Source organism: Alosa alosa, chromosome 20 (assembly GCF_017589495.1).
Source record: "Alosa alosa isolate M-15738 ecotype Scorff River chromosome 20, AALO_Geno_1.1, whole genome shotgun sequence".
Taxonomy (NCBI): domain Eukaryota; kingdom Metazoa; phylum Chordata; class Actinopteri; order Clupeiformes; family Clupeidae; genus Alosa; species Alosa alosa.
In genome coordinates this window covers 6,911,759-6,936,606 of record NC_063208.1, presented here as the reverse complement: position 1 = coordinate 6,936,606, position 24,848 = coordinate 6,911,759, and the positions used below count along the sequence as shown (strand labels likewise).

Below are 24,848 nucleotides of genomic sequence, written 5' to 3'. Positions count from 1 at the left end.
AGGTGGTAATCATAATTGCAATACGAGACGAAGGATCAAAGGGATTAGCAGGTGGATAATAGCAATAGGTAAAACCGGCATAGCAATTTTCCATTCGGTTAACTCGACAAAAAATTTGCATAGCCTTCTTGCAGGGAAAAAGTAAAAAAAAAAAAAAAAAAAAAAAAAACAAACAAACAAAAAAAAGAAAGAATGGGCTATTTTTTTTTAACAGCTGCTGAATGGCCTGCATGTATGCATGTCTGCAGACGGAGCTTGCCTGCTCCTGTTCCTTCTCTCTCGGTCTCTCCATCCTGCTCACCTTTCTTCCGGGCGTGTGCTTAGGGTGTCAGGCCGCTTGGTAACGCGTCCCGCTACCCTTGGCGGGCGGGCGGCGGGGGGCCGGGAGGGGACGCTCGGCCGCCTTCCACCTCCTCCAGCACCACGATGCACACGCGGCTGGTGCGCTCCGACCTCATGGGTGAGCACCCGCTGAAGCCTTCCTCGTGCCGACGCCAAATGGCTCCAGCGAGATCGGGGTTCAGTTCTCCTCCGCTGACGCCTCCTTCACCCCACCTCCTTCCCCCTCCCCCCCGGTCTGACCGCCAAGGAGAGGTAAGCTCCAGTCCGAACAGTCCTTCTCCGCACAGACAATTCCAGAATGAGTGCAGTGGTGCTCCTCGCGTTTAAAAAAAAAACGATAAAACCACACGGACACTTGCAGGTAAGCACCAACGCAGGGAATTCCTTAGCTCACTGCAGCAGTTGAAGCGATGGCAGTCGCGGTGGCATGCGCCAAACAAAATGCAGTAATCCCAGCCGTGGAGGACGCCGTACGGGAAGCAAGCGATGATGAAACGCCACCACGCCGACTCCCATTGGCTGCTCTTCTCTGCTCCTCTTCCGTTCTTCCTCTCCTCGCTCTCTCACACACACACACACACACATCTAATAACAACGCCGCTCAATCACACAGGCCGCGTCCGTGCGTCTGTGTGTGTGTGTGCGTGCGTGCGTGCGTGTGCTCTGGTCCTCTGATTAGCGAGGACAATGCTTTGAGCCTGCACTCTAGCCTGAGCCTCACTTCCATTCACCCAGCACGGCAGTCTGCTGAATCCAGCTCTTTTCCAGTGCCTGCCTGCCCCCACTACTGCAACAACAAGCCTCATGTACCAGCACCGAGAGAGAGAGGGAGGGGGAGAGAGAGAGGGAGGGAGGGAGAGAGAGAGAGATGAAAAGGGGGATGGGCAGAGAGAAAAAGAGAGAGGGAGGGAGATGAGGATGGAGTGAATCGAAAGGGAAGCCAGGGAGGGAGGAGCGTTACACAGGAGAGAATGAATGAGAGCGCAAGGGCAGAAGAGAGAGAGAGAGAGATACAGAAAAAGCAAGGGAGAGAGAGAGAGCTCTAAAGAAAGCAGGAGAGACAGAGCATAAGAGAGCCACCCAGAAAGCAGGAGAGAGAGAGAGAGAGAGAGAGAGAGAGAGAGAGAGAGAGAGGGAGGGAGATGAGGATGGAGTGAATCGAAAGGGAAGCCAGGGAGGGAGGAGCGTTACACAGGAGAGAATGAATGAGAGCGCAAGGGCAGAAGAGAGAGAGAGAGAGATACAGAAAAAGCAAGGGAGAGAGAGAGAGCTCTAAAGAAAGCAGGAGAGACAGAGCATAAGAGAGCCACCCAGAAAGCAGGAGAGAGAGAGAGAGAGAGAGAGAGAGAGAGAGAGGTCTGCTCCTACAGACGTAGGCTAGGAGAAACAGAGAAGTCACGGTACATGCTGACAGCAGGACTCCACACAGTAGTGTAATATGATGCAGGAGACAGGGAGGAGGGGGAAGGAGAACAGGAGCAGGAGAGAGGGAGGGGAGGAGGAGAAAAAAAGAGAAGTGGAGAGGTAGGAGAGTGGCCTGAGAGAGAGAGAGAGAGAGAGAGAGAGAGAGAGAGAGAGAGAGAGAGAGAGAGAGAGAGAGAGAGAGAGAGAGAGAGAGATTTGAATGGGGTGTGGTGGAATGGCAGCTATGACAGCCACTCACGGTTCAGACAGTTCTCAAAGTAGGCTCATAATATCAGGTCAGATTTAAGAGGGGAATTTTACACACACACACACACACACACACACACACACACACACACACACACACACACACACACACACACACACACGTCCCAGTGCCTCAGGCTGCAATGCATTAACCCAACTCAGTTCTGTGAACTACCACAACCTCCCACCCACTCTCCACCCCCAAACCCACACAGATGAGTGCCCAGACCTGAAAACACAGCACTGACTAATCCAATCCTGAAGCCCTGGCATCTACAAAGTACAAACACAAAACCACACACAGGTAAACACACACGCACACACACACACAGGCAAACACACACACGCACACACACAGACACGCACACACACAAATTCCCAGGAAAAAGATGAATCAAAGGCATGATGAGTCACTCTAGCATTCCACAGCAGCCACTAAACGACCTCTGAGGACTGCGTCTATCACGCTCCTCCTCTCCATCCTTCCTCTGTTCTCTCCATCCATCCACCCATCCTTCCATGCACCCATCCTTCTCTCTCTCTGTCTGTGTCCCATTATCTCTGCCCTCTTTTACCCACATCACAGAAGTCCTCCCTCTATTTTGCTGCACTGAAGAGATGGGGCATGAAAGAACCAGCACAAGGCCTGGCATCAGGCCATCCTTAAAAATATTTTTGTTTGCAGTAACAGCCAAAAACAATTAAAAATGGGTCGGTAGGTAGGTCAATATTTTTTTTTTCAAGATTCAAAGTAAAAAAAAGTTCAATTTTGGTCATGGTGATTATGAGGAATGAATTTACACAAATGTGCATATTGTGACGTAACTGACTGGGTCTTCAACCCGCGGCCTTCAGGGCGCATTCACTGCACTCATTCTGGATGCAGGTTATATAGACCAGCCTTTCTCAAACTTCTTTGACCTGAGGCCCGGTCATGGCAGAGACTTTTGGGTCATAGGGCTCATCTACATGTACGCAGAAAGAAGGCTACAATAGCTCTTTGGCCACGCGATATTGAAATTTGACTATACAATACTCAATGCTATACAGTGTATTTTACAGTCTCTGCTCTGTTTCTAAGGAAGTTCCAAAAACAACGCCGCTCTATTAAGTTTCGTTAAATAAATAAATAGCCTTCCAACAGGTTGAAGCGGAGCTTTGATACCAACGCTATCGATTAGTTTCAGTTTCCTCACAAGAGACGACATTGAATGAATGCTCATACCACCACTTAATTGTAGGGCTCCATGTTTAATGACATCATAGCAGAAACGCTTTTTTTTTTTTTTTTTTCGCCGATCCATGGGTTTCTTAATCAACTGCTAAAGAGCAAATTATCAGATGAAGCACCGGGCCTAATTTCACCCACCTAATTCTGCTGACTAGCAGTCTCCATGTTGCGGACCCATATTTTGAGAAATGCTGAATAGACCACAAACCAATTTCAATACCCACTAACGGTCACCGCTTAGACTAGGGGAGAAGGGATGAGAAAAAGATTGGCCACAGTTCTTCCAGAACTTCAGAACAGCTGCTATCAGTTTGTGTGAATGAAACGGTTTAGGGCCATAGTGTGACATGTAAAAACCAATGGTGTAGAGATGACGCCACAGGTGTTTTTTTAAGTGAGCCACGCTTTGTATTGTAGGCAATTTATATTCACAATACTTGGGCCTACTAAAATAAATATTATTTTATTGCATTTGTATTGGTTGTTTAGAAAAAAACAATCGGTCGGTATTAATTTTAAGTTTACAAACGGAAAGTCGGTCGGACTAAAAGGGGAAAAAAATAAATATTTGGGTCGGTTCTAAATTGACAGGGTCGGTCGGGTTACGGCAAAAAAAAAATATTTTTAAGGATGGCCTCAGCATACACACACACACGAAAATTGCACAATCGATTGGACCAACCAACACAAGTTTCAAACTAAAATAGGGAATCGATTTTAACCAAATATGTACACTTCCATTTTAAACTAATTAAACAAATAAAAAAAAGATAGACTTTAACAAAAAACCCACAAAAAAAAAGCAGAAAAGAAAAAAAATTCAAAAGTGCAGTAGGCATCGCTAAAGCTAAACAGAAAAAATTCCCACCAATTTTACGCACCGGAAACAGCTGTTTCAATCGGCTGCGGTGCTGCTAGTGTTTTGCCCAAAAAATGGCGGACAACGCGATCAAACCTGTGCAACATGAGAGAGACGAGTGATAAGCCCTAATAGCTTGAGGAGTTCGATATGGAAGCACTTCGGGTGTTGGGTAGATCAAACTATGGAGAAGGACAAAGCGGTATGCAAACTATGTAGTCGTGAGTTTGTTTGACAGTTTTAATCATAAACACAGCCACGTTGAAGCCTGCAGTAATGTTTTTCACTGATGTTATGGCAGTCCACTCTGCTCTTTTTTTCCGAGAATATTGCACTTTCACGTTTGTCATTGTGCACGAAGCTTCACGCCAATAAATCATCAGAAATATTGCTAGCTTGTGCGTCTTCAAGCGTCCTCATTACGTTGGTCCTAATGCCTATTAGTTGCCTGTGGATTGGCCTATATTTGGCGTTGAAAATGGAAACGTCCATTTTACAATCGATTCAATGAACACTTATGTCTCAAAAATCGAACAGGATTTTTTCACAAAAGTGACAGCCCTAACACACACACACACAGACAGACAGAGAAAGGAGCATGCACTCTTGTCCCCTATTGCTCCCCCTCACTAAAGCCCACACACTTTCAACGAGACAATCTCCTCTGTGTGTGCGCCATGTTCGTTCACCCTTCCTTCCGCCTTGTCCTCAATGCCTCTATCTGGATCATCCTCTCTGGAAAACCAAATCAGCATCACACACACACACACACACACACACAACCCACACAGAGATTTGCATTTCATTCAGTGCTTCAAACACTGTGTCCTTGTCCCTGAAAGTCACCAAATATTAAAAACTGGGAAGGCAGGAGAAGAGACGCAGTGGCCTTGCACATGTAACTTTTCATATGAAAGACTGAGAGGGACAAAGTGTTGTAACAGAAAGAAGAGAGCCTGAAGGAGCATTCTGAAGTCCCCATAAACAAACAAACACACACACACACACACACACACACACACACAAACACAGCATTAGCGATTGGATGACTCAGCCCGTCCCCAAAGAGCCCTGTTCTGTTCCTCTCCCTGCATGAGAACCCCGGTCACCTTGCTTGTTCTGCCATGATCTTAAACAATTTAACAATTAATAACTTAAAACTATCCATCTATCTATCACAGGAACATCTGACTCTGTTATTCGCATCTCTCTCAAACTGTTTGTCCAATTGAATTCAAACTAGACAGATGTCTTGCTACGGGCACGAGTACATGCAGTGCCAAGTTTGACGTTGTTTGGATAAGAAATGCAAAAGATATCATTAAATATATCAGTAAAGAAGCACACATTGGCCTTCTCCGCTCTACTGTAGCCACTCCTCCTCTCACACAGCGTGACCAGCGCAGGACCAGAGACAGAGGGGGTAAGTGGAGATTTGGCAGCACTGAATCAGGGCACAGCACGGGTCAAGATACAAGAAGTTTGGATGATTATCATGTCTGACATCAACAATAAAGATTCCCTGTATGCAGCTTATTTGCATAAAATCATTCTGCGGATTTTGCAACACCACCCCAACAATATATAATAATAATAATACGTTTATTTTATATAGCGCCTTTCTCAACCCCAAGGTCGCTTTACATAGTAGGAAGGCAGGGAAACACAATAACAAACAAACAAACAAAACAACAGAGACAAAGGCAGGGAAACACAATAACAAACAAACAAAACAATAGACAACAAACAAAGACAAGTTATCTGTATGGAACTGTGTTGGGTGTGGAGGAGAAGTGATCATTAAACAAAAAGGTCTTGAGATGTGCTTTGAAGAAAGGAAGAGAAGGACAGGCACGAAGGGGTTGGGGGAGGGAGTTCCAGAGTTTGGGGGCCAAGGCACTGAAGGACCTGCCACCCAGGGTGGAGAGTCTGGAGTGGGGGATAGCCAAGAGGTTTTGGTCAGAGGATCTGAGTGAGCGGGAAGGTAAAGGGTCAGGAGGTCGCAGATGTAGGGGGGAGCAAGGTTGTGGAGGGCTTTGAAGGTGAGCAGTAGTACTTTGTATTTGATCCGGGACGGAACTGGTAGTCAATGGAGTTGATGGAGAATGGGGGTGATGTGTGCTGATCGTCTGGTATGGGTGAGGAGCCTGGCTGCAGAGTTTTGAATATATTGTAGTCTTTGAAGGGTTTTAGTGGGGAGACCAAGGAAAAGTGAGTTGCAGTAACCTAAACGGGACATAATGAAAGAGCGAACCAAAGTCTGTGCATCACTAGCAGAGAGGAACAAATACTGGTATGCAGTGGCTATTCAAAATGATGTAAAAATTATGTGCAATAAACTGACATTTCGTAGAGCCCAGGCTACTTTGGACTTGAGACTGAATAAACCAACTGCAAGGTCCCAAACTGAAACGAGCGATTGGTCCTGAATTTAAGGATGTTTCAGAATGCCGCACAGCTAGACAACGAGTGGCATGTTACAGAGCGACATGTCACTTATGCTACCAAAGACTGTTTTTGAGTCACATCGTTGCAAATCTCATATGATGCATCTTTCTACAAAATGGTTGGTCTTCTACATCATTAAATTATTCAATAGGCTAAATATATAGCCTTACATCAAAGCTTTAGGCTTATGTTATTTCGATCAGCTACAGACAACGAGTGGCAGACAGAGCGTGATGTCACATAGGCTACCAGAGATTATTGAGTCACATCGTTGCAAATTTCATACGATGATGCATCATTCCACAAAATGGTTTGTCTTCTCGATCAGGAAGCTATTCAATAAGCTTAATAATAAACATAACCTTAACTCAAAACAGCTGTTAGGCTTATGTCATTTTGATCTGTAATGTCACAGCCATGGCAGCCATGCCTAAATTCATTGGAGGGCATTGGAAGGCATTGAAGGGCATTGGAAGGCATGCGTTGGAGGGCATTGGAAGGCATGCGTTAGAATGCTTGGACCTACTGTGACTGAGGAAAGCCCTTGGCCCTGTTCTGAGTGTGCCGACTCACTTCCTGCCTCCTGCTCACCACTGCCGGTGAGGTGCAACGCGCCAGACCTCATTTCCTGCGCTGTGGCAGGACTGGAACTTGACGGGTGGGGGGGGCTTTCGCCTGGAAAAGGGCTGGCATACCACTGACGTCACGCTCTGCTGCTTCAGGTAACCCATGGCGACAGGTCGGGAAGGAGGTAGAAGTGGCGCCTGTCATGTCAGTCACGTGGGCCCTCCTCTACTGACAGCCTTCTACTCAGCTGCAAGCCGACCAACATAGAGAGACCTTTCCGTTGAGAGGCACTTTTCACACTGAACATTTGGGCTTGTTTAGATGCTGGTTGTGATATTTATTTGAATTTAAAATTTTGGTTGAAAAACAAATTACTATCGGTGATAAGATTGTTACTACTGCTATGGATCTGAATCAATAGTCTAATAATAGTCTGCTCCACGTGGTGCTTAATACCCAATCTGCAGGAGTATTTCAAAACCCTCCTCAACACCTTGTAAACAGCTTGTCAACAGGTAGGCTTCCTGCTTCCTCATTCAGTCCCTTGTCAGAACAGCCTCCCGTGTTTCTAAAGAAAAATAACTCAAAGAAGAGTGGCAGCTTTTTTGGCTTACATAATGGCTGGAGCCGGAGGCTTAAAAATAACCCCCGAGCTATTTCGCTGCACTGGCAAATTCAATCAGAGAGCACCTCTTAAGACAATCAGCACAACCTGCCGCCCAAGCAAAAAAAACAAAAAAAAAAAAAAACGGCTCTCTGGTGCCATCCCGCTAGCTCCTTTCTCCACAACTCAAACAGCACTAGACAGCAACAAGGGAGATGTAAGGAAAGCAGGCGGTTCGATACGGCGCTGGAAGCCATTGGATAGAGTATTGTGACCGACCCGGAGTCGTTTGCAACAGCGCCAACGTGCTCCAATTCTCTTCAGTATCAAAGAGAAGATGAGGAGGAAGTATTGAGACAAGAAAAGAACAGAAAAGGAGAGGGATCACTCCTTCCTTTTTTTTTTTTTTACCGGATGAGTCATTTGCATGCGTTTGCACTCTGTGTGATCAGACAGGAGTTTTTTTTTTTTGCATAAACACTCAGCACAAAAGGACGTGTTGAAAACACTCTCTGATCAAGTGGCGGTCGGAGAGCCATAACAATTAACAAGTGGCCCAGAAAGCAGTGCGGAGGGCTGAAATATAATCCGCTGGCCCAACACAAGACCAGGCTCTCTCATTTCCATTCGCCCTGTCTCTCATGCATAAACATTCTGCAGCTTGAACAGCAGGTAACACGTGTGTGTATGTGTGCGTGCATGCATGAGTGTGTGTGTTCATTATATTTAACAAGTGGCGTGCTATAATCTTATTACTGAACGGTTGAGATGAACTGATTTTGGATGGTGATCTGTTGCAAAATGCTGCCGTCATGGTCTGATGTTTAAAACGAGCGGTCGACAGTCACCATGGCGGTATCGTGTCTGGCAGAAGCTCAGTGTCATGGCAACAGGCCACAGAGCGCAGCACTGGCAACGAACACTACGGCTGCCTCGAAAAAGCAGGCCTTTGTGTGCCCCCTAGTGCCAACACACACACACACACGGATCGGACGCACACCTGATCTCCCCAGCCTGACCATCCGGATCATTAGATTAGATGCCCTCTCGTGTACGCAACAGCAAAGCACACAACAGCTGAGCCAGGAGGGAATATGTGTAGATTTGAGTGTGTGTCTGAGTGGGGTGTGTGCGGCTATCCTCTAGCTAGTTTGTGTGTGTGTGAGAGAGAAACAGACAAACGGAAGTGTTATGTGCAGATCCGGTTGCCTAGGGTTAGTGTTCATTGTGAGCACATGTGTCCATCTACTTAAACAGATCAGGGAGCATGCAAGTTGAAGAAACAGGACAAAGCTCAATTATGTTATTACTGGCATAAGAGGCGGCAGGCAAGGCGACGGTGTAGACAACAGGGCAAAGGTCAAACCAGACGCGTCTGCCTCTATACTGCCATAAGCCAAGTCACAGAATAGCACTCCCAGCATCAATGGCAATCAATGGAGGCCTTAAAGCCCATTAGTGAATGCTTTCACTGTCTTACGAGCACCGTGGATGAATGCGCTGGCTCCATGACCGATTTAGCCAGCAATGACAGAGGATGCATCACCTGCTGTGACCACTGCAATACACACGCAAGAGTTGACCCTAAAATAAACAAACAACTAAGCAACTACACACAGAAGAATCTATCCATACATAATTCAAGCAATAGGCCTGAATATGTTAAAACATCAGGTCAAACAGTTCAACATTTCCAACTGTTATGCAAAACACATTAATACAGAGGAAACACATATTACGTTCATCAGTTTCTAAACAATCCGGCACACAAATCAGAGACTGCTGCAGTTCACTTTCTCCCAACCACAACAGCAGGTGACAAACTGGAACCGTCTCAGTTGTATGACATCATCGTCATGTCATTTACAGGTGGCATGGTTGGCATGCTATTCACAACACCGCTCTGCCAAGGACAGGGTTAAAAGCGGGTGAAAAGCCAGGCAGGCGGCGCTACAAAGTGCTGACTACAGTCCCCAAGGCTATGCACTGGAAATCTGCCACAGACAGGGTCTTAGTGGGAGCCCCGCTCTCCTCTGTGCGGTCACACTTTTCATGCGATGCAAGGCCACTTTCAGGCAATACAGCTGGAATGGGAATTCAGGCCACATTTTCAATGAGCTTTGTAGTCTAGCACAAGGACACACACACACACAGGCACGCACACACAGGCACGCACACACAGGCACGCTCAGACACACAGAGAGAGGTCAGGAGTGTTGAGTTGAAGCCCATCGACATTATCTGACAACGTCTCAGTCCTCAGGGGTGACAGAACTGCTTGATGATGACACCTCTTCACATAGAAATAGCAACCTGCCATCACAGGATGGAACACGTACACCCCCCCCCCCATCCCCCAAACCCAAAGTGCATCAGCTCGGACACAGGGCTCTGGCCTAAGCGCAGCTGCCATTACTGTGCAGATAAATGCCATTTGTATTCTTGCTACGAGACCCCCGCAACCCTGCCGGCAGTGACACCAGAGGGCTATTTTTGGTCACCGCTCTCATTGTCCACTTTTCAATCGCCACGCGAACAATGGGTGAGACAGCCTAATCGGAACGGCTCTTCCTGTGGTTAACTCAACAGCAAGCATTCATTTTACTGTAAGTTATGCAAGTGTGTATGTAGGTATGTAGTTATACAAGTGTGTGTGTGTGTATGGACACAGCTTGATATGGTCCCACAGAACTGTGTGATAAACATCAATGCATCGATGACTGAAGACAACTTCAAATGTCAAACTTGTTCCTTGTACTGGTGTGGAAAGCTGCCATTCCCAGCATACATGTGGCATTCAACTCCCGAAAAAGCACAGCACATGGTGACACCAAAGCACAGTACCACAACTTGCTTATTCCTGCTTTTCTTGCTAAGACGATACAGTGAGGGCAAACAAATATACACAGACTAACTCAGGAAAGGCATTAACTCGCACACTGATAGTAGCGTCCCCAGGCAAGGATTATAAGGCATACTATGTCCAGTTAGTTAGAAAACATTCGTGAATGGATACAAACTTGCTGTTTATACCGTCTCTTGGACAGGAAAACCCAACGCTAAAAAATGTTCTGAGAAAAGAATGACCGGACAGATGATTCATAAACGCGAAGGAGAGACCTTTGACCAGCATAAGCCGAGAGAGTTGGGGTCAGATGTGGTAGTCAGTAGCTTAAAGCAATGGCTAAGCACATGAGCTCTTTATCAATCTTTACACAACCACACGCACAATGGAAAACTTCAAAATATGCTACGACGCAGAAGTTTATTTGGTGGCGTTGCAGTACACCCTGCAATATATGTCAGACTGGTAATTCACATGCGTGGTTGGCATCATCTGTGTTGCAGTACCAACAACCTCCCGGTGTGAGTAACTTTAGCATGTTGGGGAGAGGATGAAAAGGAAGTTCTTAAACATGATAACCTCTCTCTTCCCATCAATCATATCACCACATCCACAACAGTTCCATAACCTCCTAAAGGTGCAACGCGGTCTTTCTAGACTAGAGGTTTTAGCATCCCCATTACATACCTCACACATAGCTACAAGTGGACATGAACAGCAGTCGACACTAAATATTACAAGGCTAACAAGACACATGTTTTTGTCTTTGTGATTACGGTGTACCATCAGCATATTTAACATTATTTTCGGAATATGACCAATCTAAACACATCCGATCAACCTTAGGATAGCCAACTTAGCTGAACTGTTTAACGTTAGCCCCCCGTGTGGATAACTAGCTCGACAGAGATTAACCTTAGCGATCTGCCTCTTCCTTCAACAGAAACATTTGTTCTGCAGTTAACTCAGTTGTAGTCTGTGAATTCATTATTTACAATGGAGCACAAGATGCGTGGCAAAGTTGAACTCTTCCTCAAGACACTGACACCATCTAACTCACAGTTAGCTATCGGGTAGCTTTAGCAACACATCTCGTTACCCAGACAGCTAGCTAAACAACATTCAACAATTTTAGCTAGCAAGCCTACCAGAAAGTGGGATTGTTCTAGTAATTTCAGCTAGCTCTTTTCATAGCCAGTACGTAGCTATCATTCAAGGGTGCACTGCCGACTCAGTAACATTAGTTACTTCACCGCGTTTTTATTTTTCGTAGAAGAAAATGGATAGTTACCCAGTAAAGTTCATTGTCAATTATCTACCTCTACTAATTAAACAGGTCAACTAACAACCAGACAGCTAAGGGGTAGCCATTGGTATTCCCTCAACCAGAATCACTTTTCAACATTGATCGTAGCTAGCCAGTTAGCTTAGCTTAATGATAATGTCCAAATGTGTGAAAGTATTGGACAAGTTGTAGCTAGCTGTTGCTTGCAAATGACGAGCCAAACTGACATTGCACCCACGGAGCTAATATTAGTGACTAAATATGCTTAATCGTGGTAACTTAACGTTATCAGTGGTAATGTTACCTTGCTAACAAACTAGGTAACGTTTACTGCCTATGGGTTAATGTCAGCTAGCTCATGGTAACCTCGCTAACACATACAAAGCTAACAAGACCCATAACGTTAGCTAGCCAGAATAGCTGGCGACATACCTGGTCCCGGATTTTGAGAACCACCATGTTTCCTGTGCGTCGTTGACTTTCATGCAGACTTTAACTGATCTGCTCTCCAAGAAAGCGTGTGGGTACCCCGGACATCCGTGGGTTAATTTTCGGTATTATTTCAATTTGCTCTCAGCTAGGGTTTCCTCTTTCCTTCCTGAAATAGACAAACACAGGAGGCACCAACTCCACATTACCGCCACCGTCACGCAGAAGTTACAAGAACAGCGATTGGCTGCTGAGGTTTCGAACTACAGTAAAAACAATTCTGGTTTGTCTTGCTAGACCAAGACCATAGACCAAGAAATGGAAATTCGTGAGGAGATAACCACTGCTGATGAATGTAAGCAACAGTTTACCGCACAAACGAAGGATTTGTACGCAGCATAACTTCTCTGCACGAAAAGCCTATACAATATTAAATCCGAAAATGAGTTATTTTTCGTTCTTACTTCTAGAAGAAAGTATCTGTAAGACATGTGTCTACTTGTACACACACACATATCAGTTCGATTAATAACTATAAACAAACGCCCTCCTGCAAGCGCAAGGAGGACTTCAGGTGATTGACATTACTGGCTGCCGCAAGGGTCAAGTAAAAATAGCTGGGATCTGTTACTGAAGGACTCTGACCTTTACATCTCGTTGTGTGACTGACGGATGACAATTTTTATAACATATCTCGACAGCCTGAACTCCATACGTTCCAGTAAAGTTATATGTTTACCTGAGTTTCCATGCAACATAAAAGCTAATAGCGCCTCTCATTTGTTTCGCTAAAGATTGGCGCCACCTTATGGTGGCCTTGCAGACAGCAGCACACATTACACGTTTTAAGGTCTTAGAGGAATTTGCACTTTTCTGAAAGACCTTGGTCAGGGATTGAGTGTAATAAACATCCATTACCATGCTGAAGTTCTCGGTAATAAAGTTAACATAGGTCTACGTTTTCAGTCAGAGGTGATAAATTCAGCAATACATAACTCTATAACGAGAGTGAGATTGAGAGAGCATGAGTGAAAGTTCAGGCAGAAAGGGAATGTCAGCAATGCCCTTCACACCATTTAAGCTGCAGTCTTGAGTTTCTGCATAAACAGGAAGTCACACTCCTGTTTCCTGGGGCCAACAGAAATGGCATGGTGTGTGTGTGATACAAAAGCTCAGCTCTAAATCTGGCTGGACATGAGTGGTGTTATTTGCAAAGAGAAAGCAATTCTTCCAGATCTGAACCCTTAAGCCATGCTAATCTTCCAGTAACACCATCTGGAATGCCTGTGAGTGCGGCAGGCACTGCGATCCCTCCTCTAACGGGGTTAGGAGGTGTGAGAAACACAGAGCAGGGATCATGACCCACACCATCCTACACAGGCTATTAGAGCCGTTTCACTACTGACCCACCAGTAATGAAGGCCAGATTGTTGTACACACACACACACACACACAAAGAGGATGTTCCGGCACAATATTGTGCATGTCCACACACACAAACACACACACACAAACAAAGAGGGTGTTCCGGCACAATATTGTGCATGTCCACACACACACACACACACAACTAGCCCAAATGTGTACCATATGGTGACCCAAAGTGGATGCCTGAGGCCGGTGTACAGAAGGCCCATACTGAGTGAAGACAGGAGGAAGAATTTTAAAAGAACATTTAAAGATGCAATCCGTTAGTCAGAGTTAAAGTTTTATTAGTGTTATACTGAGTTGAGCTGCTCAAAAGGAATATTTCAGAAGCATGATGCAAACACTCTAAACGTTGTTGTCCTCTTAGAGTACTCTTTTCAGTCTATTAAAAACAACCATGACATTCGGATTGATTTTTTTTTTTCATTTTCTTAAAGAAAAATAAGAAAATATAATTGACAGTACATTTAGGCACACTGTTGACAAATACTGTACACCGATATGCACATTTCAGTATAATAGATTCATATGTATGGGGATTTAGAAAAAGAAATAAACAAACAAATGAAAAGACAAGCAATCCTGCATTTGTTTGGGGGGAAGCATTTGCACAAACGTAGAGGTCAAATACGGACAAAGATGAGGAAGCTCCAGTGAGAGTGATGGTGAAAACAGACAGCCAGACTTGGCTTTGACAGACAGGGGAATATGGGTTTGGGTCAGAATAGAACCAAATCACAGCAGACTGTAGTGGGTCAGTGCTGGCCACTCATTGGCCCTTCAGACAAGAAGCCACCACAGGAGGGCCAATCACAGCAAACGATAGCTACCCAGAGCTGGGCAATATCACAGCGTTCTGAGAAAGGAACAAAATAAACAGGAAGGTAAAACTATGCAAGGTGACTGAGGTTTTGTGGTAATTCTTCTTCAGTAAGTGTATTTCATTGGTCATACAAGATGGCAGGATGTTTGCCCAGCTTCTGATAAATTGGAACAGAAAGCCCTGCCGTGACATTTGCACTGGCGAGAGATTTATATTTTTGTTTTTGTTTTTGTGTGTCCAATAATCAGATCCAGGTATAAAATTCCAACAAATAGGAAACAAGAACAGCTACCACCACCAACAACCAAAAATAATAAAATAAAATAAAATAAAATGTAATCCCATGACATCAGGCTACAAGACATCTCATCTGTCCAACAGTGTAAGTGTTATGCCTTCAGGAGGAATATATAGCACAGTCATAACCCATGTGGCGTAATTTGAATGCCCAGGGTGGGTTTCCCATAGCCCAATATACAAGGGGCACAGACTACATCATCATCACCCCCCTGTGGCTGCTCCTGGTAAGCTCAGGCTCTTAGCCAAAGGTGCCTCTCTCTACTTTCATCTGTAGACTCTGATGCAAAGACTGGAAATGTGATGTGCAACCACTCACACACTCAGTCATGTAAGTAACATTTTTTGTTCATATGTGTCTCATACAAGTCATTTCATACGGTGTGCTCTTTCTATGTTTCCAGGGAGAGGGTGGTCACAACAGCCATGTGAGCAAAAATTGTACATGATATTAACCAGGAGTGATGACAAAACAGAAAGGAAAATTCAAAACAAAAACAGACTTATAAAACAAGTCTTTAAAACAAACTCAGTATTTTACAACAATGGAATGTGAGTTGTTGGGATTATTCGTTTTTTTTTTAATTCTCTCAAATTTTCTTTAATTTCTGAAAACATGTTTTTTTTCCATATACAGTTATTCAAATACACATGCATTAAAGAAAACAAATATTGCACAAAAAATTAATGATATTCTCTGAAAGAAAGTACAATTAGATTGGGCTATTTTTGTTGTCTCCAACATCTCTCTGTGCATTTTTTGCAGTGGGGGGAAGCTACTGCTAGTGTCCACATCTCTTGGTCTTGGGAGTTAAGGCTGATTCTCTAGTTCAAACTGGCACAATTTTCTGACACCTAGTAGGCCTGTGTTTTAGTGCTACACACGGATTTCAAAAAATAAAAGGAACACGACAAAAAAAACCACACGTAAATACAATGATCCCAGAGTGTCCTGATGGGACTCCATCTGACCGAGTTTATAAAACTTACGCACGCGGACACGGCTTCACCAAAGATAGGTACATTCTTTTGCAGCATATCTCCAAATATGCTTTTAGTTTGTTTTTTTTTCCTCTTAGAATTCAAGAACACAAGCATATGCAATCACAACCTGGACACGCATCCCGTTTTCTCACTGGTGGGCAGATCAGACACACGCACACGCACACGCACACTTTTCATGATGTGTTTGCTTTTTCAAAGAACTTTTTGAAGGACATACTGACATCTGTTGGAGGAACGATAAGAGAAACAGTTGCGCTCTCTTAAATTCTCTCTCCCAATGACAAACGCACACAGATAGAGTTTTGTATTTTGTCATGGTCACTGCCTATCACACATTGAGCAGAAACTGCCCTGTAGGCTAAGCTTCCCTCTTCCACTCTCCTCTCCTCCCAGACGAACAGAAGAGGGAAAAAAAAAAACTGCAAGTGCTGCATCTGTTGTCAGAAGCCATTTTGCATCGGTGCCACAACTATATTTGGTTAATAAACACATATTCATACGCATGTATAGTTCATATATATGGTAAAAGGTGAATTATGGTGCATTTAAAAACTCTGCCAACCGTTAAAATCCTAATGCAAGCCTTGGGTAAGCTAAAGAGGAGTGGCAAATTAATGAGAACTAACAGTTAGCCCTCTCCTGTGATTCGAGCTCTTCTTCAGACTTCATACATTAAAAATGGAACAGTATGTGTGTACTACTCTCTGGTGGCAGCGCCACTATGGGCGACTCACCATAGTGATTTATAATTAAAAAAACCAAACAAAACAAAACAATTATATTTTGTCTGGGCAATCTGTGCCTCCCAAACTGCAGCCATTTTTGTTGTAGTCAAAAACAACAACAACGACAGCAAAAAAAAAAAAAGAAACGCACAACACAGAAAACATTACAAACACAGGATGCTGTCTGCTATAGCCGAGCATCTTAGTGGTAGAGATGTAGAGTTGTGAACTTGTTTTTCTGAAAGTGTCTCATATGAATAGATGCATCACGACGAAGACAGGTGTGGAGGGGTGGGGGGGTCCTAATGCTATACCATCCGTGTGGGTACAGCGCTCCACAAAACGACTTCACAACCACGCTCATTTCCCTCGACCCTCTGCCAGACCGCCCGATACAATCCAAACACTCCGCTCTGGACATAAATCCACCCTCACCTCCCACAGCCCTCATTGGCCTCCTAACCCTAGTGGTCATTGTGGCGGTGGCGGCGGTGATGATGATGATGATGATGATGGAGGGTGGGAGTGCGAGCAGGACAGGTTAGGTGGTGTGATCGGTGGCAGAAGTGTTGCTCGGTTGGGAGGATCGCGGCGGTGTCAGTGTTGGCATTGGCGTCGGTGGTGGCGCCGTCGTACACATCACAACGCTGGGACAGGAACGTCTAGCAGTGGTGGCGGCGGCGGCGGCGGCAGCGGACCAGGCATCCCCGCATTCCGCGGCAGGGTTCTCGGTTTCCGGGCCAGCCTGTCACCTCTTGAGCGAGGAGGCCTTCAGTCTCTGTGAGTAGCGACGTGTGCGTGGCGAACGCGAGTGCAGCTGGACGAAGAGCTCGGGGAACTTGCACTGCGGGAACATGGTCTCCAGGAAGCCCTCCAGCAGCACGTACACCAGACGCCGGTTCATCTGCTGGTGCTGGAACATGTCGAAGACGCGCAGGATGCCTTTACGCGTGGTCTCCGCCCCGATGATGTGCTTCAGCTCGTCTGCGCACAGGGACAGAGAGAGGGAGAGGTGAGCAGTGAACAGCGTGCACACATCCACAGCAGGAAACTCGGTGCTTGTTGGAGAGGTCTCCAATGGAACTACAAGGACACTCAGTGAGGGCAAACTGACACTAAAAGCTACACGTTGCATCTTGCAGCATTAACAGAGAGGGTTCAAGCGGAGCAAGTAATCAAGGATCTTAGGCATTAACCTTTAAAGGTGTGGGTTTTTGAACATTCTAACATAAGATTCCGTTCCGCAACAATTTGAGGTTCTAAAATTCTATGTTGAATTCAATGAACCCAGATATTCTTTAGAACGTTCATTTTCCAACATTCCAGTTACACTGGTGTGACGGTACACCTTTAAGGGTGTCACATTTGTTTATGTTTATGTTTAAATTTATCAGCAGATGTTTTTTTCCCCCCAAAACAATGTACATTATATTTTAACGTACATATTTTACAGTGTATTGACGGATGGGTAGCTAGCGGGTTGTAAGGATAGGATTCCTGAATGTGGAAAAAAATGTTATGGGCTTGAAAATTGATGATCGTTGGCTGCAACTTTAACAAAAGTGAAATTAAAGGTTGTATCAGCGATAGCGGGGATACATCACTTCTGTTGATGTTCAAACAAAACAGAGAGCTAACCCGCTACTCCCTCCCCCTTCTTCCCCTGCAATTAAAACTCTCCTAAACACGCATCTCGTCGGTTATTGGTTGAAACACTTGGTTGTGTACAGATCTCGGAGCATAGGCTGCCTACAGAGACGCATTTTTTTGACGGCCTGCTTATGGGGCAGGCAGCTAGCGGATCGTTAGGAAAGATTAGATGAATGTGATAATTTATGTTTGGGGCTTTTTTGGGCCCGAAATCGCTGATACAACCTTTAAATTCTGGCGAGCCACCCCATAAGTCAGAGTCGCATTGGTTCATTCTTGGCCCACATACACCTTTCTATCAAGATGGTGAATGTTTTGCAATCGTACACACAGACAAACAAATAAAGAGAAAAACTTGACAGGTAAAAATAATGGGGAGACTGTAAAGTGTATGAAAGTGAAGTGTTTTGTGGGGGTATCAATGGTGGTCTTCCTCTGTTTATATTACAAAGGGTGAGGACCCAGCAGACTCCGATCAGCAAAACTGGTGGTGAGATGATGATTAATTCGTCAGTTAATTTAATAATCCAGATAAATTAAGATCAATTCAGTCTTGTCAGTCACTATCTAACAACATGCCCAAAGCTTAATCATTCAGCTCATTATTATTCTGAAGAGCACTTACTCCAACCATCTTCTTAAATCTTTCAATTAATCATCTACAGTGATGGCCAAAAGTATTGGCACCCATGCCAGCTGGTTTGATTTGCACTGAGCTCAATGAGCATCAAACCAGCTAATAGGCTAACTGAAATAACACCCATGCCAATCTTTAGGTATGGTGAAGGGTATGTGATGATGTGGGGCTATTTTAATTCCAAAGGCCAAGGCAACTTTATCAGGATGCACAGTATTCTGGATCCATGAAATAACTGGCCTTTAAAAATAAAAATCTGCCTGTCTCTATGGGAATTTAACATAGGGGTGGGAATACTTATGACCCCCTGTATTTTAAGGAAGAACATTTATTTATTTATGATACATTATTCATTCACTTTTGGCCATCACTGTAGTTATGTATTCTGTTATCGTTGCAGGAGTGCTTTTCCAATATGACACTCACACTCACACTCACACACACATAAAAGAATGCAGGCATTAGGCAAGTTGTGAGCACAGATAAAATAGTCTCAAGAGAAATGAGCTGTCACGTCAGGTTAAGAGCAGCGCAGGGAGCATCCCAGAGGAAATGAAAGGACAGAGGCTAACAGAGAAGCCAGCTGTCAGGAGCTTTGTGGAGTCTGCATTGTGTGTGTGTGTGTGTGTGTGTGTGTGTGTGTGTCTAGGTGAGTGAGTCAGACAGAGACAATATTTGAAATGTTTGTCTGAGTGTACGTGTGTGGGAGACAGACAGCGTGTACATTTGTGTATGAGTGACAGACAGATTACAGGACTTTTATGAATCCAAATCCACCTCTTTTCATGCAGTGTGCGCGCGCGTGTGTGTGTGAGTTCAGTCACCTGGCATGATTCCCAGCAGGCTGGTTTTGGCCGCCACTCTGGTCCTCATGCGGATGCTTTTGTCTCTGCGGGGTGGAGTCTCTGCCAGGATCCCGTTTGGCCAGTAGGAGTCCCTGTTAGAGACAGACAGACAGACACACACACACACACACACACACACACACACGAGGTTAGAACTTTTAGGACAAAAGCAATGATTGACATGGTCTTTGTGTGCGTGTCTGCGTGTGCGAGTGAGAGACAGATAGAAAAAAGAAAATGTGTGTGTGTGTGTGCGCGCTTCATAGTGTTATGCAGTTAAGCACGATTACCTGAATTTCTTCACGTAATCAGCCACCTGCTCTGGTGACGTCATGAAGTCAACATGATCCACAATTTTCCTGATTAAAAGAGAAATAGATCAGTTAATATGATGACATTCAATGATTTTTGAACACTGTGTGTCTATGTGTGTGCGTGGGATGTGATTCTTCCGGATTAACACCGGAATTCCGGATTTTCTGAACTGAAAACGACATCCATGCAAATCGTACCGATCCGACTACTTATTATTATACGGCTGGTGAAGAGTGCTGCAGAAAGTTCAATTGAACTGAATGGGCTACCCCAACGGTCAGTTTAACGGTCAGGTCCGGAAGAATCCCATCCCTGCCAAAGTGTGTATGTGTGTATGTGTGTGTGTGTGTGTGTGACCTGTTGATGGTGTCTCCATAGGTTGTGTGTGTGTGTCTCTCTCTCTCTCTCTCTCTAGGTTGGGGTGTGTGTGTGTGTGTGTGTGTGTGTGTGTGTGTGTGTCTGACCTGTTGATGGTGTCTTCATAGGTTGTGTGTGTGTGTGTGTGTCTCTCTCTCTCTAGGTTGGGTGTGTGTGTGTGTGTGTGTCCTGTTGATGGTGTCTCCATAAGTTGTGTGTGTGTGTGTGTCTGTCTCTCTCTCTCTCTCTCTCTCGGGTGTGTGTGTGTGTGTGTGCGTGCGTGCGTGTGTCTGACCTGTTGATGGTGTCTCCATATGTGGCGCGTATGAGCTGCTGCAGCAGGTTCTTGATGTTCCTCCTCAGCCACTGGTTCCTCTCCTTCAGGTCGAAGATCTCGTCCATCAGGAGCAGCATCACCCGTAGCGGGATGTTGTCATCAACCTGCATAGGGGGTCAAAGGGCATGAGTCAAGGGTCAAGCCCTATCTGCCACATGTCTGCCAACTGCAGCCGTGAGGAGAACGGTCAGGGGAACACTTCACAAACCCTAAGGGCAGAGTGAATTACAAAAACATCACAGAGGAAGTGATGCAAAAACTTGACCACACAGACACATACAGATCCAGATACATGAAGTGGAGGTCAAGGGAGGTCAGGGAAGAGGTCATGAAGCCCTGTGTTATTTATTCACTTTTATTTATTTGGCTGACAGCATTTTCAATCAAAAGCGATTCACAGATGTCAATCAATTACAGACACAGTTTCCATGGGAGCCACTCTCAAGGGCACAACGATGACAGCCAGGAATCAAACACCATCTTAATTACCCTAGCAACCAGCATAGAATCGAACCCATGACTTCTCAGGCGACTGCACTAACCCAGCTTCTTAGCCACGACATTGCCACCGCCCCCGTGTTGGTCTTTGTCTTGTAAAGTCAGAGAGCCATCACTGTGGATTAGAGTAGCTTGTGTTTAGTACTGTTTGGTGTAGTAGTTTGAAAGGTTGTGGGTTCAATTCCCGGCTTCCACCGTTGTGCCCTTGATCAAGGCCAAGTTGCTCCAGGGACAATGGTCCTTGTAATACAGTTGACATGTAAGTCGCTTTGCATAGAAGCGTCTGCTAATATAAATAAATACATGTAAATGTGACTGTGTTTGCTTGTGGCCCTGTTGGAGGGTCAGTTCTGCATGTCCGAACCCCACCCCTGTCCTACGACACAGCCGTGCTTTGAAACATGCCAGCCTGAGCATCTGCAGCGCTTCAAAACAGACGGCACAGAATCTGCCGTTTTCCACAACACCGTTGTCAGATAGAAACTCTGTCTGTGACAGCTCCTCTCACTGTGTGGATGGGACACAGAACATGCACGCACGCACGACTGTTAAATTGGGGTACTCACATTGTCGTCCAGCTGGGCTGAGACTCGGCAGTGTTCGGGCCCGATGTCGGACTTCGGGATCAGAGGGGGGACCTGCGGGGGAGAGAGCAGAGAGGACATCAAGCCCCGCCTGCAGCACAGTGATCACGCTGCCTGGGCCATGAACACAACAACATGTTCTCACCAGAGTAATTATTAACAAAGCACAAGGCCACCTGCCAGGCAGCCACCATCCAGATATCAGTGAAGACCTGTGGACTCAAGTCAACTGAAATGCTCATTAAGAGCACGGTTTCCTGACTCTGAGTGTATATGTGTGTGTGTGTGAATGTGTAAGTGTGTGAATAGTGTGTGTGTTCAAAAAGTTCTTCGAAAAAGCAAACACATCATGAATAGTGTGTGTGTGTGTGTGTGTGTGTGTGTGTGTGTGTGTGTGTATGTATGTATGTATGTACGTGTGTGTGTGTATGTATATATGTGTGTGTGTGTTAGAGATGCACCGATATGGAGTTTTAGGGCCGATAACGATAACCGATATTTATTGGTTTGTTGTGGCCGATACCGATACGATAACCGATAATATTACTCTTGAAAAGTGTTTTGGGGAAAGCATTTAATAAGCATAATTTTATTGCAGTAATTTTACCTACCACCAAATGATGGACAGAACTCATAATAGTCCTCAACAGTACAGCAGTCAACATAACAGTAGCCTAGCCCTACAGTATGTGTGGCTCCTTTAAGTGAACCTGGCGCCAGTGAATTTGAAAGTGAGTGGCTAGAGAGTTTGAATCGTTTTCATTTAGGACTAAACGCTCATAAATGGCTCAGCTGGGAATAAGCTACAGTATAGCGACCAAATCAGAGTTTGTGAGGGAAACTTAGGTTTAGTTTCAACTGTGGGTAACTGAATAAAGCTGCAACTCCTCAGACTGTATCTTATGTCCGTCTACTCTGTTATGCTAATCAACCTGCTGCAGCAGAAATGAAAGGGGGTTAGCCCCGAAGGTTTTAATAACTTATTATGATGACCTGTCTGGAAGTGAAGCAGGAATGGTTAGCATATTTCTAGGTAATAATACAAAACCCAAGCTAAAGTAATGCAAATATAATATTAAAACACAACTTAGAACTAGGCCTACTTATGTACTTTCGTCCCACTAACGAAGTTTGTTTATTTGTTTCCCGACCAAGCGCAGTAAAGTGCAAACACATCAGCACAAGGCGACTCTAGATAAGGCTGAGCTCCGCTCTGGTAAGGTTAAATGGCGGATCATTCACGAGAGGATTTTGAGATGCACAGATTCCCAAATGAATGCATATCCACAGATTTTGTTAGAGTGGTGAAATACATTCACACCGCTCACATTATATTGAGGAAAAAGTATAGCCAACCAAGCTGAAGTAGCTCAGTGTAGCCAGACGGACCTTACGTAGGCCTAAATTAGGACTTTAAAAAATATCGGCGCAAATTATCGGCCAGAATTCGGTTATCAGACCGATAATAATATTTTCATTTTTTCACTTATCGGCCAATAATATATCGGCCGCCGATATATCGTGCATCCCCAGTGTGTGTGTGTGTGTGTGTGTGTACACAAAGTCTAAACCGGGAAGGCCAGATTACTGTGATTAGGTGTCCATTTGTGGCTGACCGGTGTGCCTGACTCCACCCTAAACGGCCCCAGGTGAGGGCACCTGCTGCCATCAATGCCAAGAGCCCAGACTCCACCCTAAACGGTCCCAGGTGAGGGCACCTGATCTGAACTGCATGCCATGGGGGCATTTCACCAGGCAAGATTCAAGAAGTAGGCAGACGGCATTGCTCGAGTACAATGTGGGAACGCCAGATTTACCAGGAAAGCTGGTAGAACAAGGAAACTAGGAACAAGGAAAGTAGTCATGATGCATTTAATGCAGGTGTCTGGTTGACTGTCACTTCATCATACTTTGAAACACCCATTCAGTTTGTTTACCTACTGCTTTGTTGTTGTTGTTACATTTTCTTTATTATTATTAATTATATAATATTGTATTATTATTATTATTATTATTATTATTATTATTATTATGTTACCTTGAATATGGACTGCTTGAAGTCCTGGCCCAGTCTCTCAGACATGCGGCCCATGTTGTCGGACACCTTGTTCATGCCCTCCGCCAGGCTGTCGGGGAAGGACTTGACGGCGTTGGACACGTTACGCATGGAGCTCCGCAAGGGGTTCACAAAGGTGTCCATCTGGTCCAGGGGGAAGCAAAAACATACACAAAATGAACCCAGTGATGATGACCACACATAATGTCATCACTTAACAAACAAAGAAGGCCAGTCCCTGTTGCTGACAGGTCAATTCCCTTAGGGAGAGTTATATCACTGCATAATCCACTTGACTCTTATGGCCAAGCTCTCGCAAAGCACTATGATGCTGCAGGCGGCCGAGTAGGCTCAGCACTCAACCTGATTAACAGTGGCAGGCAGGGCGCACACAACTGTGCAAGGTGCGCCGTGCTTTATTCAAAAGGAAAAATCAGGAAGCCTGAATGGAAGAAACTGAGACAACTGCAATAGACCACAACCACAACAACATCACATTTATATAGCGCTTGTCAAAGCACCCAAAGTTGCTACTTGGTTTTTTAAGCCCCCAAGGTCATCTTCAAGGCAGCGCTGCATGGAAGGCACTAGGGTTAGGCAAGGGTTAGGGTTAGGGTTAGGGTTAAGATTAGGTGCCTTGAAGTAGACGGTCGCAGCGCTGCCTTGAAGTCGACGGTGGGGGCTTAAAACACCATTGAGACCCAAAGTTTGTTGGTCTGCGGTAATGTGTCTCCCCTATTCCTGACTAACCTCCACCTAGGATTGCCTCCAGACGTTCATTAGCTTTCTCCTATCCAATTAGTTAGCTTAAAACAGACCTGGGGGGTATTCCAGAAAGGAGGTTGAACAAACACTGAGATAAACCTTTAACCTCTGGGTTGTCTGAACCCGTGGTGACTGAAACCGAGCTGTCGGTCCCAAAACACCAGTTACCAGTTAGTTCAATCAACCCCGTGTTAGTGAACCTAGAGTTGTGCACGTTCACGGCGAACTTATAAAGACATCATCTA

At 45.0% G+C, this 24,848-nt stretch overlaps 2 protein-coding genes across 4 annotated transcripts in view; both read right to left on the bottom strand.

The window, feature by feature from the left end:
- The window catches only part of LOC125285138 (serine/threonine-protein phosphatase 6 regulatory ankyrin repeat subunit A), a 48,085-nt gene extending 35,262 nt beyond the window's left edge, over window positions 1–12,823 (bottom strand). The window contains exons 1-2 of the mRNA XM_048229421.1: window positions 12,746–12,823; window positions 12,285–12,450 (exon numbers count right to left, since the gene is read on the bottom strand). Coding sequence (XP_048085378.1) covers window positions 12,285–12,311 — 27 coding nt within the window. The 5' untranslated portion in view covers window positions 12,312–12,450; window positions 12,746–12,823. The remainder of the gene's footprint in view (window positions 1–12,284; window positions 12,451–12,745) is intronic.
- Window positions 12,824–13,976: 1,153 nt separating this feature from the next.
- snx13 (sorting nexin 13) overlaps window positions 13,977–24,848 on the bottom strand; it is a 42,606-nt gene continuing 31,734 nt past the window's right edge. For all 3 annotated transcript variants that reach the window (XM_048229417.1, XM_048229418.1, XM_048229420.1), the window contains exons 21-26: window positions 23,821–23,982; window positions 21,765–21,836; window positions 20,659–20,804; window positions 19,982–20,050; window positions 19,671–19,783; window positions 13,977–17,543 (exon numbers count right to left, since the gene is read on the bottom strand). In XM_048229417.1, the coding sequence (XP_048085374.1) occupies window positions 17,308–17,543; window positions 19,671–19,783; window positions 19,982–20,050; window positions 20,659–20,804; window positions 21,765–21,836; window positions 23,821–23,982 (798 nt within the window). In that variant the 3' untranslated portion in view covers window positions 13,977–17,307. The remainder of the gene's footprint in view (window positions 17,544–19,670; window positions 19,784–19,981; window positions 20,051–20,658; window positions 20,805–21,764; window positions 21,837–23,820; window positions 23,983–24,848) is intronic.